The 16,054-nt window shown below is 30.5% G+C and overlaps 1 protein-coding gene and 1 long non-coding RNA gene across 2 annotated transcripts; one reads left to right on the forward strand and one right to left on the reverse strand.

Annotated features, from left to right (window-relative positions):
- Positions 1-257: 257 nt before the first annotated feature.
- On the reverse strand, positions 258-1,978 carry LOC25499278 (uncharacterized). The gene is made up of 2 exons (XR_003006730.2): positions 1,610-1,978; positions 258-752 (listed from the first exon to the last, which is right to left on the reverse strand). It is a non-coding gene; the product is annotated as an uncharacterized lncRNA (long non-coding RNA).
- A 437-nt stretch (positions 1,979-2,415) lies between these two features.
- LOC25499279 (serine/threonine-protein kinase tricornered) lies at positions 2,416-8,893 on the forward strand. Its single transcript, XM_039827446.1, has 13 exons — positions 2,416-3,041; positions 3,924-4,098; positions 4,199-4,282; positions 4,388-4,629; positions 4,893-5,109; positions 5,261-5,340; positions 5,867-5,951; positions 6,569-6,700; positions 6,790-6,903; positions 7,003-7,053; positions 7,313-7,397; positions 8,223-8,279; positions 8,385-8,893. The coding sequence occupies exons 1-13, from the start codon at positions 2,818-2,820 to the stop codon at positions 8,453-8,455; spliced, it is 1,617 nt and encodes a 538-aa protein (XP_039683380.1). The 5' UTR covers positions 2,416-2,817; the 3' UTR covers positions 8,456-8,893.
- Positions 8,894-16,054: the final 7,161 nt, after the last annotated feature.

Here is a 16,054-nt window from a genome sequence, read left to right on the forward strand (position 1 = left end):
GGGTAAAGACATATTAACCCTTAAATTTATTATGTGAATTGCTTGTTCACAAAGTTTATGTAATAGTTGTGAATTTTCTTTATTAACAGAGAGTTCACATAGTTTCTGTAAAAAAAAAAAAAAAAGCAGAGAGTTCACATAGTTCATTCCATACACCGAAAAATATTTTGAAATTTCCAATACCTTTCTTCTCTTTCCCCATTTGAACTGTGTTGACGAGTCTTTCTCCTCTTCATCTCTTTTAAGATCATTAAACCTTTTTAGATAATAAATACAATGTCCCTTCGAAATTAAGAATGGCCATAAGAGCAATGCCCCTTTGGAATAAAGAGGATTATTAAGATCATAGTCCATTTTGAAGTATAATGTTCCTTCAGAATGATCTTAAGAATACATTCTTCTTCAATTATTGGAGAAGTTAAAAGATAGAATGATGGTAGCCAGTGGCATCTCCAGGACCCCAGGTCAGGAGGTTCAAAATTTTAAACTTTAACTTATAATAATATAATAATAATAATATATATATATATATATATATATATATATATATCCAAAAAAATACATTGTATTCAATTTAAAATATACTCAAAAAACTCCATTCATTCTTTACAAATGCCCTACGCGGTTGCATGTTATGAAATCGTTGAATAATCAACTCATCATCAATCTTGTCCGCCACATCTCTCTCAATATAAGTCACAAGATAATCATTCATCCATTCATCTCCCATTTAAAAAAATTCTCCATAACTCCTACAACAACCAACACAATAACAAACTGTAAGATTCAATGAGTGTGAAATAAAAAACAACATTCTTTCTCAACAAGTTGTAAGTTGGAACCATGTTTGGGTAAAAATATTGTCATAAATAAATATACTAACTATTAACTATGGAAGTATGACCAAAAGTTAAAAACAATGTCATAGAAAGTGTAAAATTAGAAGCTTGTTGAATGAAAGAGTAAAACATTTTCACCTAGTGCTACTACTCCTTTCTTACTATCCATCCCCATTAGAGTAAAAAAATGTGTTACTGCTCTTTTCTTACCATAAATTACAATAGCTCAACAAGAAAGCAAATGAGTTGGATATCGAATCACAGTCCTTTCATGTTTCTTGGCATATACTACAAGGTAATATACTATAAGACAATTGTTAAGTGATTAGGATTCAGGACATGTCTATTGTTTTAGTTCCAGATTCAACAATATTCTCAGATTACAAACACATATTATGTACTTGTAAGAGATTAGAAACATATAGTGTGTATTGTAGCAAGGTTTCAACTGAAAGAAATCTCTTTCAGAGGCATCAGCATCTTCGTATATTATATCCCCTGAAAATTTTCAACATGAAGAGAGAAAAAAAAAAAAAAAAAAAAACATTTCAGACAAAGAACTAATAGCTAGCAACTTTTTCCTCTTCACCTGATAAGCAAGATTGAGTGTTAGATTGTCCATTTAAAACAATTATCCAATCAATTTCACAACACAAACATATGATTAGGACCCTCAATTGCACATTCAATCAACCAATTTACCACAATTGAAGTTATGTAAAAAAATCCCAAATTTCAAAACCCTAAACCAAAGATTTTTAATTGATTACCTTGGTGGTAGATTCAGTGTCTTTAAAGGTTTCTGAATGTCCCTTTGTGGTTGCACGACGGCGGAGAACGGCGAAATAGGATGGAGACCGTGGTGATTTGCTGCAACAGATTTTTTAGATGGAGAGAGAGCTCAAAACGTGATTGTATTCTATAGATGTAGGTCACGAAAGTGAAGATGGAATGGGATGAGCGGTGGTGCGGCGGAGTTTGGTGGTGGTTCGGCCGCCGGAATGGATGAGAGTGGTGGTAGTGGAGGAAGAAGGGCTTTCTAAGTTAAGAGAGGATAGTTTAGGGAGAAGTTTAGAGAGAAGTTGAAATGTGTAAATGAGTGAAGTGAGAGTGGTTTGGGTCTTTGGCAGCTGGTGCAAAAAAATATATATGAGGAGGTTCAAAGTGCAAAAAACACAGGGGTACATGTGAAAAAGATAAAAATTGAGGGTTGGCAAGTGCATCCCCTCAGCACTATGTGCCTCCGCCACCGATGGTAGCACCATATTTAAATGGTTGAAATACCATATTAATATTTACATATGTTAAAAATTAAAATGGTGGTTTCTACTTTTTGCTTATTTAGTTATTTATTTTTGATCGAGTAACATAATGATTAGAAATTCATATTTTAAGATTAATATAATTGAGGAATCTCGGATTTAAATTTTGACTATTATATATTACATATATAATGCAATAATGCAATGTGGCTATCAAATATGGGAAACTACGTTTCATTAAATTAAATTGTTAAAGTATTCTATATCAGTTCTTCATCAAATTAATATCTCAAACACACTTTTCACATTTTTAACAAAATAAAAATGTCGGAAAACTATATATAAAATTGGAGGTATCACCATGTCTGATCAAAGTGGGAAAAAGAAGAGTGATATATCTGAGTTGAGAGTTACTTTACTATATATAGATAGATAATTTTTTCAAAATCATATTAATTTTCTTTGCATAACTATTAATTACACGGCATTCCGATTTCTCAGCTTCCTCTTTCAAACTCAATTTCAATCCATCAATTCTATTTTTTTACCCCTAATGTTTCAATCAGAATAACCAAGGTACTGCATGAAAACTGTGTTATTTTAAAAAAAAATAAAAATATGAGATGTTATTATTGTTTAGTGTAGAAATTGTTTGCAGAAGAAGAAAGGGAAGGAATGAATGACAATGTTTGATTGTGATTGTTAATGTGAGGAAAATGGATTCAGCGAGGAGTTGGTTTCATAAGTTTCAACCGCGGGATAGACTGAGAGCTTCAACGAGGAAGAAGGATGATGGTAATGGCGTGATAGATGATGCCAATGCGGTTGTTGATGAGACGGATCTTTCCAATGTTACCAAGCAGAAGGTTGCTGCTGCTAAGCAATATATCGAGAATCATTATAAAGAACAAATGAAGAATCTTCAAGAGAGAAAAGAACGGTATATTCCATTTCTTTCATGTTCGCCATCATTGTTTGCTTTTTTACTGAATCATCAATTTAATCTCAAATTGTTCTTTTTTCTCTTGTAACAAAAAAGTTTGTTTTTTCTTTTCTAAAACTAACAGAATTAAAAAATATCACTCAATCTGAAAATTCTCAGTTAGAAAATTTCAAGGATTAAATTAAATCGAGTTATGCAAAAGGAAATGATCAAAGATTTTAAATTTTAGAGACTATTTTGAAATATTAATTATTTAAGCGAGTGATTAAGTTGTCAGTATCTTACAATGTGACGGATTAGTATGTTTCGTTTCATTTTTTATGAGTCAAAATTGTTTCTAGAGGTTTAGAATTGATTTTGTCTCTAGAATTGATTCTAACTCGAAGCTAGTAGCTTTTGGCTTCTAGAATTGACTTTAGCCTTAAAGTTAACGTTCAATCTTCTTTCATATTAATGTATCTAAATATAAATCAATTTTACAAAAATGAATTCATTCAAAATCAGGTTGTGTCACCGCATAGCCAAATGCACACTAAATTTATAACCTCTCTTATTTTTCATACAATGAAATCATTATAATTAGGGAAATATCACTCTTTACTCCTGCATAGATTTTTGTGAAATTTCATGAGATTCTTATTTCCTTATCTTCAATTTTTTTATAGCTGATACTATTGATTGATATCAACTTGAACTTTATTTAAGACATAATTCATACCCATTATATATTTTTTAGTGTAAGAGTTGTATATTTCCTTTACTGCATTATATTTTTTACACAGTGTGTTAAAACTGCCAAAAGTTTTGTATGTGCTTGAATTTTATTCTATATTGTGTTCAAGTATGTTGCAGAGTTTTCTAATACCTCACTTGTAACAGTCGAACTGTCTTAGAAAAGAAGTTGGCTGATGCTGATGTCTCCGAGGAAGATCAAAATAACTTACTTAAATATTTAGCGAAGAAGGAAACCGAATATATGCGTCTTCAAAGGCATAAAATGGGTGTTGAGGATTTTGAGATGTTAACTATGATTGGAAAAGGTGCATTTGGGGAGGTATATGATGCAATCAACTACTCTTTTTCAGTATATAATTCTTTACATGCCCCATCCACTAAATGTTATACCTCTACTGGAATTTTGAAATTTGTTGCAGGTTAGAGTCTGCAGGGAAAAGACTACAGATCATGTATATGCAATGAAAAAGCTAAAGAAATCGGAGATGCTTCGAAGAGGCCAGGTTTGTAGTCATTTACTTTATTACATTATGTTCTATTGACGAGAAGCTGCTGTGTTGAAGATAATGAAGTCATCACACTAATTTCTATCTTTGCTAATTATTCAGGTAGAACATGTCAGATCTGAGAGGAATCTCCTTGCAGAGGTTGACAGCAATTGCATCGTCAAACTTTATTGTTCTTTCCAGGATGATGAGTATTTATATCTTATTATGGAGTATCTACCGGGAGGGGATATGATGACTCTTCTTATGAGAAAGGATACATTAACCGAAGACGAAGCCCGATTTTATGTAGGAGAAACAGTTCTGGCTATTGAATCTATACATAAACACAATTATATACATAGGTATCTCTAGAATTGGGCATTTACTTCATATTGGGATTTCATTCTCTACTATGTCAAATTAACTATTTCTAGCAGGATTGCTAGAAATGAGTATTGTTATGGCTGCATGTCACAAAATATTCAAAATGATCATATACTGAAAACTATTTGACGCTTGAGTCTGATTTATTTCTCGTTATAGCAGTTTGTATATCAATTTAAAATATAAAAATCTTAGTCAATTGTACATTAGAAATTAATCTTCTCAATATGTTATGATACAGGGATATTAAACCTGATAACTTATTACTTGATAAATATGGACACTTGAAACTATCGGATTTTGGACTATGTAAACCGTTAGACTGTAGTGTACTTGAAGAATCAGACTTTTCTATTGGCCAGAATGCAAATGGAACAACACAAAATGATGATCGTGCATTTCCAAAACGTACACAACAAGAACAGTTGGAAAACTGGCAGAAAAATAGGAGGACACTTGTAAGTTCATTTCTATCAAGTCGTGGTCACTGTTATATTTATTACAATTACTGTGACAATATGTAATTATGAATATTGACACTCTATGATCAATTGAGTTTCTCTTTTTAGTGTATTGTAATTTGTAAATGTGAATGTATAAATGACACAGGCTTATTCTACCGTTGGTACACCAGATTATATTGCTCCGGAAGTTTTGTTGAAGAAAGGTTATGGGATGGAATGTGATTGGTAAGTTTTGTGTGCGATTGTTGGTATTAAAATTGATTCTACTCTGTTCTTTATGGCGCATTTGTATCATATCTTTCAAGTTTGTTCTTTTCATTCAAAAGTGATTGTTTCCAATGTTGTAATGTGGGTCTATATTCAAGATTCTTACTTCTGTATTTGGTATGTCATATAAGATATTTAATTTTTTTGCTTAAAAATGTTCTGTAAGCATACTGAATTTTTACTCAGTCATGTGGGAGACTAATAGAAGCCTCAATAAAGAGAGTAACTACGATAAAGAGAGTAGTCCAGTAACTAGAAGTTGAGGAAAAAAGAGAAAAACTAAAATCGAACAATTAAGGAAGATTTGGCTTTAAGTAGTTTTCCATTAGACATTTATCAGAGGAAATTATTACATAGCATAGCTGATACCACCTAGTGATGAAATACCTTATTGTTGTTTAATGTGGATTTTATGAATAAACCTTCTTAAGATCAGGGCACATACTTTGTTTTGTAAAATTGATAGTTGTTATTAAATTCACAGGTGGTCACTTGGAGCTATTATGTATGAAATGTTGGTGGGATATCCACCTTTTTATTCTGATGATCCAATGTCAACATGTAGGAAGGTAATCTCTTTGATATAAATGTTTGCTTTACATAAGGCTTAAATTTATTTGACCTTCTTTTTTGTTTCTTCAAAACTCTGCAAGATACCCTTAAAAATAGCATTTTGTCCCCATAAACTTTCACTCACTTGCAAATAGTCACATCAAACTACCAAACCTTTTGATTTAGCCCCTGAGCTATACAAGTTGTAATCAATAATCCATTTTGTTTATCTATTTTTTGTGACATGTGGCATGATGAATCTGTCACTGGTTGAAATCGTAGTATGTGCTAGCATGGGACCTGGTCATGTTGTGGCACAATCAACCTTTCATTGATCGTAAGTTTAACCGAGTGATTTTCGTCGTTGGTAATTTGATAATAAATGCTTTGTTTATTGAAATGGAACTTGCTGTGTATTGAGTATGGAAACCTGAGAGGGTTGTTTAAGTGAAAAATAGAAGTCAACATTAATTTTCATATTCAAGATTAAATGTCCATGTTTTATCAAGTTTTACTTTAGCATATTATGTTTTACTGTTCGTCTGGAATGGTTTGATGATTGTATACATAGTAATTTAGAGATCTCAAATTTGGTATAGCTAAATAAAGTTATCTACCTTCCTATTTTATGCAGATAGTAAACTGGAAGTCTCACTTAAAGTTTCCCGAAGAAGCAAGGCTATCTCCGGAGGCCACAGATCTTATAAGTAAGCTTTTGTGTAATGTCAACCAAAGGTTGGGGTCAAATGGTGCGGTTGAAATAAAGGTGTCGTATGGTGTGTCCTTTTCTAATTTATGAAAAATGTTACAAGAGATTTGAATATAAAGTTACATTTCTGTTGTATTACCATGCAGTCTCATCCATTCTTTGAAGGTGTTCAATGGGAAAAGTTGTATCAAATGGAAGCTGCATTTACTCCTGAAGTAAACGACGAGTTAGATACTCAAAATTTTGAAAAGTTTGAAGAGGTATTTGATTATTTTAGATTGTTTCTTTTTTGTATTTCTATTCTTTCAAGTTCATTCACCTTGCTAAGTCATCTTCCTTTTACATTATTTCATCTGTAGTCTGACAGCCAGACACATTCATCGTCAAGATCAGGTGGTCCATGGAGAAAGGTAATCTCAGGTGTTTTGTTTCTATGTTCACAATCGTCATACTTTTTTTCTCTCAGAATTATGACATTGTGTATGCCTAAATATTGCACGATTCATTGCTGAAAATTTCATATATGACATGAATGAACTTTTTCCTTAAGTTTTTAGCATAGTTTTAAGTGCAGAAAAAGGCAAACCTAGAGATGCAAAAGGAGGGAAACCTCTCAAATATGTTTCATTTTTCTCATTCTTCTTTGTCTTGTTGATTGTGATGTTGCAGATGCTTTCATCAAAGGACATAAATTTTGTTGGATATACATACAAGAACTTTGAAATTGTTAACGACTATCAAGTTCCTGGGATGGGTACGTCTCTCTATTCTTTTTTACTAAAGAGTGTTTACTAATTTATAATGTTAATTATGTCTGCTACAAGTTTATATTGTGTTGTTGTAGCTATTATTCATGATTGACAAATATTTCATTTATTCTAAGAGGGGTATGTTGTTTGTTAGCCATTGAATTTTACTGACAAAAGCAATGGAGAGTAACTCCTTACAAGAACAGAAGATACATCATATAAAGAAGAGGATGTCAAAGAAGGAAAAATGCTTTCACCAACCTCTGACTACCCAATGATCCTAGGACATATACCGCCATTTTGACCTTCTTGACCTATTTGTTATGTTACACTCCTCCCTTTTCCTCTCAACGAACTTCTCCAAACACAATTTTGTTCTTTTCTTTTCTGCATAAACATAAGGACTTATCACCTAAGATTTAGAGGCCGATGTAATATGGGTTAAATTTTTGGGATAATTATGATTCAAGGTCTCTTGGCCATGGTATTTCCAACGTAGAAACATGTTATGACCCCTGGTGTGTAGGACTGAATCAGAGGCCTAGACAAGTGCAGCTAACAATTATAGTCACTAACAATTACCCTCATTGATAAAACTCATAACTATAATGTATGATGATACAAGATAAAGCAAGTCAAATCAGTAACAAGACTCCCCTTTTTGGATTTGAGCTAGTTCTCAATCTCAAACTCTTGATAAACTTCTTGAACTCAACATATTAGGCAATACTATAGGCTTAGTTGCAGTTCCAATTTATTCTTCCCTATTTCTTCATCCATGTGTCGTCTACTGCTGCGTTGATTGATTTTGCTTTGCTCTTGCTCTGCAGCTGAGTTGAAGAAAACCTCCAAATCGAAGAGGAAGCCATCTGTCAAGTCGTTGTTTGGTAAGCTTACTTCTTTTTTGACATTTTGTTTCCTTCAAATTCAAATCTTTCTTTTGCTGGTAATACTAACTCTTCTCTTCCAATCAAACCGGGGTGACATAATAGATGGTGCGTTGGAGACTTCTGAGGTGTCTGATACTTCAGAAGTGTCTGCAAGCAATCCACCTACTAAATGAAGTTTATAAATCCCTTGACACTCAAATTAGTAGTATCTCAAAGCTTGAAGGAATCTTCCTCCTAACAAGGAGTCTCTGATGATCTACCTGCTTAGAAAGTACAGGAGCCATAACTCAAACCAATGGCATTTTTTGACCATTTATATTCTTAATAAATTTTTTGACGCTATTCCACATTTGGATTGTTCTTGGCAACATCAACGATTACACGTTTGTAAGCTTGAGGAAAGGTGGAAGAAAGTATTGTGTGTAGAACTAACCGATTAGCCTCAACACGGTTTAGATGAATCTTGCAAGTTTTGTGAATCATGTGACACAGTGTATATTCATTTATATATAGTTAAAAAAAGGTGTATATTTGTGTGTATTCTTTTACATTATCCCAATGGATGATGATAGTGGAGACGTGGTTCCTCACTCTGTCTCTATTGAAGGACATGTGCAGATGTCTGTGTTACTTCTGTGTAACTTTAAATTGATTGAATTTAGGTTAATGCATAGTAATTATTTGTTACTGCTGACTTTTTGGTTATAACTATTGCATTATTGTATGAACTTTGACAGCATCTAACTTGTTTTTTGTTTAGTAGCTTAGTGAGCGGATTCAATGACATAGAAGTAAAAAATTCGGAGTTTGAACTTCGACACTTATATGTTATTATCTCTACAAGCTACACGAGACTCATCTTACTCTCTTTTAATCAACTTCAACTATTAACCAATCAACCATGGCAAGATCAAATTCATATCAATTTTGAGTGAATCCATTTCGTTGCTTATTTTTTAATTGATACTCATAGGACACTCAATATTAAAGCTAGTATCAATCAATTAGTATATTGCGAATATTTTCTTACACGTTCACTTTTTTCTTTCAAGTCTTACACGTTTCACTTCTATTTTCTATAATAGTTTATACAACGTGACGTCAAGTTCAACCATGCAAGCTGGTGTTACTCTGAAGTGTGAACTAATATGTATAAGACCTTTTCAAACACATATATAATACAACATTTATTAATAATTTTATTACTCCTATGCCTAGGTTGTTGGACAAAGTAAAATACTTGTCTTTAGCTTGGTTGAAAACTAAAAAAGTTTTATTTTCGTTTGGTACTGATAGGTGGTGGTCAAACCCTTTTCAATGTTTAGGTATTAGCTAATTGGTTGTTCGTGTTGTTCAAACTATCAGACACTTTGTTTCTTGAGGAGTTTCACTAGCACGCCTTGTGCTATTGAGATTCTTGTGTTTTTGGTTATATAATTCCATTTTTGATTGTTAAAAAAAAAAATATACTATATTAATATGCAATAAATTACTTATTTTAGGAACATTCATTAAGATTTTAATGTTGTCTGATCAAGGTTTAGTATTTACTAGGTATATAACCCGTGCGTTGCACGGGCTTGATTATAATGTTTTTTTGAATACATTGTAAATAACAAATTTTATTGATCTGTTGAACTTTTTTATTTAAAAAGAATGATTGTCAAAATATTTTAAATTTTTTTTCACACAAAGTAAATATATAATATAGATAATGTGTCACCCATGTATTTTAGAAATCAGTAGAATTATTATAGTAAAAACTTCATTTATTCTCTCTTTTCTCTGGTTTAGTTTATATCTTACTTTTCTCCTTTATTTTAATATATTTTAAATTTTAGAAAAAATTGTCGATATTCAATTATAATTTGATATTCTCAAATTTTTATTCTAACTTAAGTCAAATAAATGATTTTATTTAAAAATTCAAATGAAATAACACAATTTATAAAAAGATCAAATGTTTTCATATGTATCATTGCATGGTTTTCAGTAAAAATATTACTCCTTACACTTTTTTTAAAGTGTCGTTTGATTTTTGATTATAAAATAAACATAAAAGTTTGTAATTTATAATTAAAATAAGGATTTTATAGAGTTGACATATAAGTAATACAATTTTATCTCTAAAAAAGAAAAGCATCAGAGTTTTATAAAGATAACACATAATTAAGAAGACGATTTAGTTACGAATTAGAGAAATTTATACATGAATGAACTCAAGGATAACAATGTGAATGAAATGTCTATCCTTAACTAATTAGAGAATTTGAAGGATTAGTACTTAATATCTATATTTTGTTACCTGCAATAATAATTTCATAAAGAGTTTAAATTCTATAAATAAGATGACTAACATGTTAAAATAATTAAAAAACAAAATAGAAGAACAATTCAGATGAAAAAAACAAAAGACTCTATGAGTGTTAAAAAAATAAGAAAGAGTGGAAGTCATAAGACCCATCAATTTTATTGGCGAGATAGTTTGGAAAAAATAAAAAATTTATTGGACAGAGAGATATTGTATGAGAGAAAAGAAGAAGCATCAAATTGAGAGAGAGAGAGAGAAAAATGTAGAAATTTATTAGTAAATTAAAATTAGAGTATAATGCGAAAAAAACAATATTTGGTAGGTGAAAAAAACATATGCGGGTACGTAGTGGAAAGACATGTAAACTACTACTTTATAGGATCCTAAGCAAACTACTACTACAACGTGTAACTTGGATAATTTCCTTTGCCCTTCTCTATATATCATATTTTAAGGCCATTATTCTCTATATCTCTCAACTCTTTGTCTTTCCAATGGCCTGTAGATTTTCATTCCTAGTTGAATGAATAGAAATATAAAGGGTGGGAATAAACAGAGTTAGGTTTGTGTCAAAAATCACTAATCTGTGACTACCACATGAGTCAAAGAGAAATGAAGAGTGAGGGATCAATTGGACACTCTCTGGTGAGAGAAAACCCACATGATATCTTCTAATTCTTGCTGAAATCATTAAGAAAATTGGTATTATAGAAAAAAAAATCTCAAAATCATATACATTTTTCTTCTTGAATGGAGAAAGTAAAGTAAAATAATGCGTGCGTCAAAATTCAAAGGCCATAATTTCGATTAAATGAATTTTATAACTATGATTGACTGTCTCTTCAGTTGTGTCTGAACCATACATTGAATGTTTAGAGTTGTGGACTTTAAATCATATCCCAATAGCACTATAATCAATTTGTTTATTATTTGGCATATTTTTTCATGGAAGTTTCTGAAACGTTTACATCATCGTTACATTTACTTGAATTTTTTATTAGAAAACTATTTGGAAGTTACTAATTAATTATTATAAAGTAAAGATAAAAGTTTATAATTTCTAAAAAAAAAATAAGGAGTTTTATAAAATTGAAATGTAAGTTATAGAGTTTTATCTCTAAAAAAGATAAGCTGCATAAATTGAACTGTTCATTAAAATAAATATTTTTCAATGGCATGTATGATCGACTCATTTGGCAATCACATTGCATTTTTTATTCTTGTAAAAAAAACATTGAATTTTTTATCTTCCTACCCAGTTAATAATTCTATGACAAAAATCCATTAAAAAAAAGTCTATGACAAAAATATATTGCTAAATTGCTTAAGAAGTTCAAATCACTTACAACTTGAATTAATTGATTGTTGATGTTAGGATTCCCTTTTTTTTAGCAAAGGATTCCCTTTCTATCACATCACATATTAGTAAAAAGAATATACATAAGTATAAAGAGTAACCCATGAGATGGCCTGCCCGTGATAAAGTTAAACATCAGTTTAATTTTTTTTAAACAATAAAAAATTGTTAAACACAAAATTAGTGTAGTAAAATATGGTATATAAAATCACATATGATAGGAAGAATGTGCATTGATCAAGTGTTGGTAATCTCATGACTAAGAGATTCTCGAAGTCCCAATTTTATCGATTAAGAATGAGATCCAAATCTGAAAATTAAAGCTTAAAAATTATTATTGTTCAAATTATACGTATAGTATAAATAAAACTGGAGATGAAAAAAAATCATGCGACCGTCTTACATTGTTGCTTAAGATGCATGCATGATGAAGTTGCTAGCTTTTCCTTATTTTGGTTTTGCATGAGAAATCTCCAAAAATAATTCAATATTCCTAGTCTTATGCCCGCAAAAGAAAGAACAACTTTTAAAAATACATCCTTTTACTCGCCTGGTTACAACATAGAGAGTAAACTCAAAAACTATATTGCTAATTGCCAAATACACCAACCGAAACTTAGAATTAAGAACCACCGTGTTTTCTCTTGGAGAAGGTACAATATATACTATGAAATCCATAGATAATGATTTATGTCATGGTAAATGTAAAAACTTTTTGATTGCAAAAATTATGCACGTTAGAATTCATAGAGTCTAGCAATTAAATTAGCCATTTCAATTAAAAGAGTTATAAAGGAGTGATTTAAATGTTATGTTATTATGAATGATTAAAATATGAGGCAATTGTTTGAGGGAGAGACACATAAGAAAAGTAGGAGAATGCTTAAGATTAAAAATGGGATATTGGTGAACTGACAAATAAGCAACTTGTACCTTAGAATACATGGATGAAACTAATGTAAAATATATAACAAAAAAATGGAAACAAACGGAAGAAGAAATAGTGAAGGGACATAAAAAAAAACGTTGAAGAACATTAACATTTTTTGTGTGATGGCGGTTACTAATTAATTATGAGAAAATGGAAGAGTGGGTAACGGTTACTTACTAATAGGAAAAGTGGATGCAAAATGTGATTAGAAGAAAAATAATGGAGAAGCTAGCATAGAATGAGTGAGTAAAGAATTAAAATTATTGTACATGAAAGGGGGCATTTGTGAAGTGACACACATAAGTAAAGTGTAGCTTAGAATGAGAGAGAATGCATGTAAAGAAATAGTTAGAAAGGGAGGCATTGGTAAGATGACACATAAGCAAAATGTAGGTTAGAATACATGTATATATATATGTATATAACCCGTGCGTTGCACGGATTTGATCAAAATACTGCTTGCAATTTGCCCAAGAATCATACCCAAACAATATTTTTAATTGGATCCACCAATTTTCCCACATTATCCATCCCACCTTGAAATATAATATTGTTTCTAATATTTTAAATGCACCATATTGTTGCCAATCAAATCAATTGCTTAAATTTCTTTATATGACTTTGTTACAATTTCTTTATAGAACCTAAAAACAAAATTAAAAGAAAAACAACGTCAATCTTGTTAAAAATAATAATGTGCTCTCTCTACAAATAAAACACAGCAACAATCTTGTTAAGAAAACAATATGCTCTTTCAATATATAATGATACAAAATTGAAGAATATCATCCAAAAGTTGGTTGAAGAAAGTGATAATGGTGATCCAAAACCAAAATAATATCACCGAAATTTATACACAGAAGGATATGACAATAGCCCCTAATTAAAATTATAACCAACCAATTTTCAACAAAAGTGTAAAGAAGTATTTGTTGTGAAATTGATATCAATAGAAGGCATGGTGGAAACATCACATCCCGGGATTGACTGAAAATGAATGTGGCATAAGTTGTGGTTATAAACGGTGACTGGGAATTATAAAAAAATACACTTTAAATTTTTCCATTTTGTAGGTTATAATTGAAGGAATGTTAAGATACATCCAATGATGATGGTGTAAGAAATTACAGAACATTTGAATAGTTTGTAGGTGCTTAAACCATTACTATTAGATTCTTAAAACATGGCTATAGAAAAACAATGATGTTTATGCTCATTAACGTAACATCTTTGTTATTTTTTTGTCTAGAGTGAGATCATAACCCATTGTATTCTAATGCATTGTATAATTGAGTTAGCATTATTGTGAAGAAAAAAAACGTGAGAGGTTACGTATTAGATTAGTTTATTAGATAGAATGATTAGAGAATAGAAATTAAACCTTTTTTAGAGGTGTCACATAGGCACAATCCTAGCATTAGAGATAGTCAAGTTTAGTTTACAAAGAGAAGAAGATATAGATAGATAGATAGATGCTCCAAAGATGCGACACCCATCTTGTTCCTCAGCTCCTTAAACTTGTCATGCTTCACAAATTTTGCTGGAACGTCTGCTTCATATATAACAGTAGGACAATGTAACGGTTGTAGTCTCCTTTTATTTACTTGATCTCGTGATTCCTTGTTTCAATGTGTTTACGGTAAAATGTCACAATATTTTTTTAGATAGGTAAAGTTTCATATTGTTTAATTTAAGTTTAACAATTAGATTGAAGAAAAATATGACAACTTATAATTTTTTTCTTGATTTATATTGTATTTCAAACGGTTCAAGTAAAAAATAATAATTTATTTAAGGATTAATAGGTCTTTACCCCCTGTAATATAGGTCATTTCCGGTTTTTCCCCTGTAAAATAATTTTTTTGATTTACCCCCTGTAATTTTTTTTGTTTTGATTTACAGGGGAAAAAACCTATTAACCCTTTATTTAATATGGTTCTTAATCTTCACACATTCTTTTCCCATAACTTATAATATATTAAAATAGACCTCGAAATTATTTGTTTACACCTCATCAATTATACACTACATGATTACCTCACATTCTCATTCTCTTTTTCTTTTCTTTTTTTAACTCTTTCTCGCATTTTCTACTCTCTATGCCTTTTTTAATGGAGGATAAATAATAACTACAAATATATTAAGAAAGGATGATAAGTTTTGTAACTTAAACTTAGATAGATTAGATAGAATAAGAAAGGGTGAGAAATTATTATACTATATGGGAGAATGATTTTTTAGAGGTGAAGCATATGCATAATCATAGCTTAAGAATAATGAGTCATATTTAATTTATGGGAATATCTGAGGTACCATATCATCACAATGCTAGATCAAGAGTAACTCAAACTTACTTTACAATATAAATATAGAACACAAATATATAATTGATATAAACACTTATACATTCAACCTTAACCTTATACTTTCAAATATATAAAATCCATATAAACTTTCTTAAATTAAATCTAAAAATATTGCTAATAAATTTATTAAACCTTAATCAAAAGAAAACAACTAAATGGCAATAATGCCATTTAATTATCCTTAAAATAAAGTAATAATAAAACTTCCCCAAAAGAATGTGAGTATAGTTAGACAATTTCATAAGATGCACCCAAATTTACTCTTAATTGTAGGAAACTCAATTGATGGAAAGTATGAAGGTCAGCCAATTCCATGATCAAAGGTTAAATTTCCATGTAAATCATCAAAACATGATTTTGACTCTCCAATTTCATGAAGATCAAGAACATTCCATTAGAATTTTGAATAGATGTGTGCTTCTACAATTAGTTACCTAGGATACTTGATCTTATAAGAACCTATTCAATTAAAAATGTAATAAGAGTATTTTCACTTATTACAAAGACACGGATACTTGATCAAATTAAACTAACACCTATGGATAAATATTCTTACTTTCTCTTATTCGAACTTTAGGATTTTTGGTGTTGAGAGTTTTGAGTTTCTTGTAAGATCCAACCAAATCCTCCTCCATCTTATGGCAATTAGTTGAGAAGGAAAAATCTCTAATAGTTATAGCAACAACCACATGTTGGCTTGGAATAAAAATGAATAAAAAAATATTCATTTTTTATGCTTTTTTAATATGTTTCCTTCCACATGTTTAGTGAACTATTGATCTCATAACAATGTTAAATAAAAAATAA

The sequence above is a fragment of the Medicago truncatula genome, chromosome 7 (genome assembly GCF_003473485.1).
Source record: "Medicago truncatula cultivar Jemalong A17 chromosome 7, MtrunA17r5.0-ANR, whole genome shotgun sequence".
Taxonomy (NCBI): Eukaryota; Viridiplantae; Streptophyta; class Magnoliopsida; order Fabales; family Fabaceae; genus Medicago; species Medicago truncatula.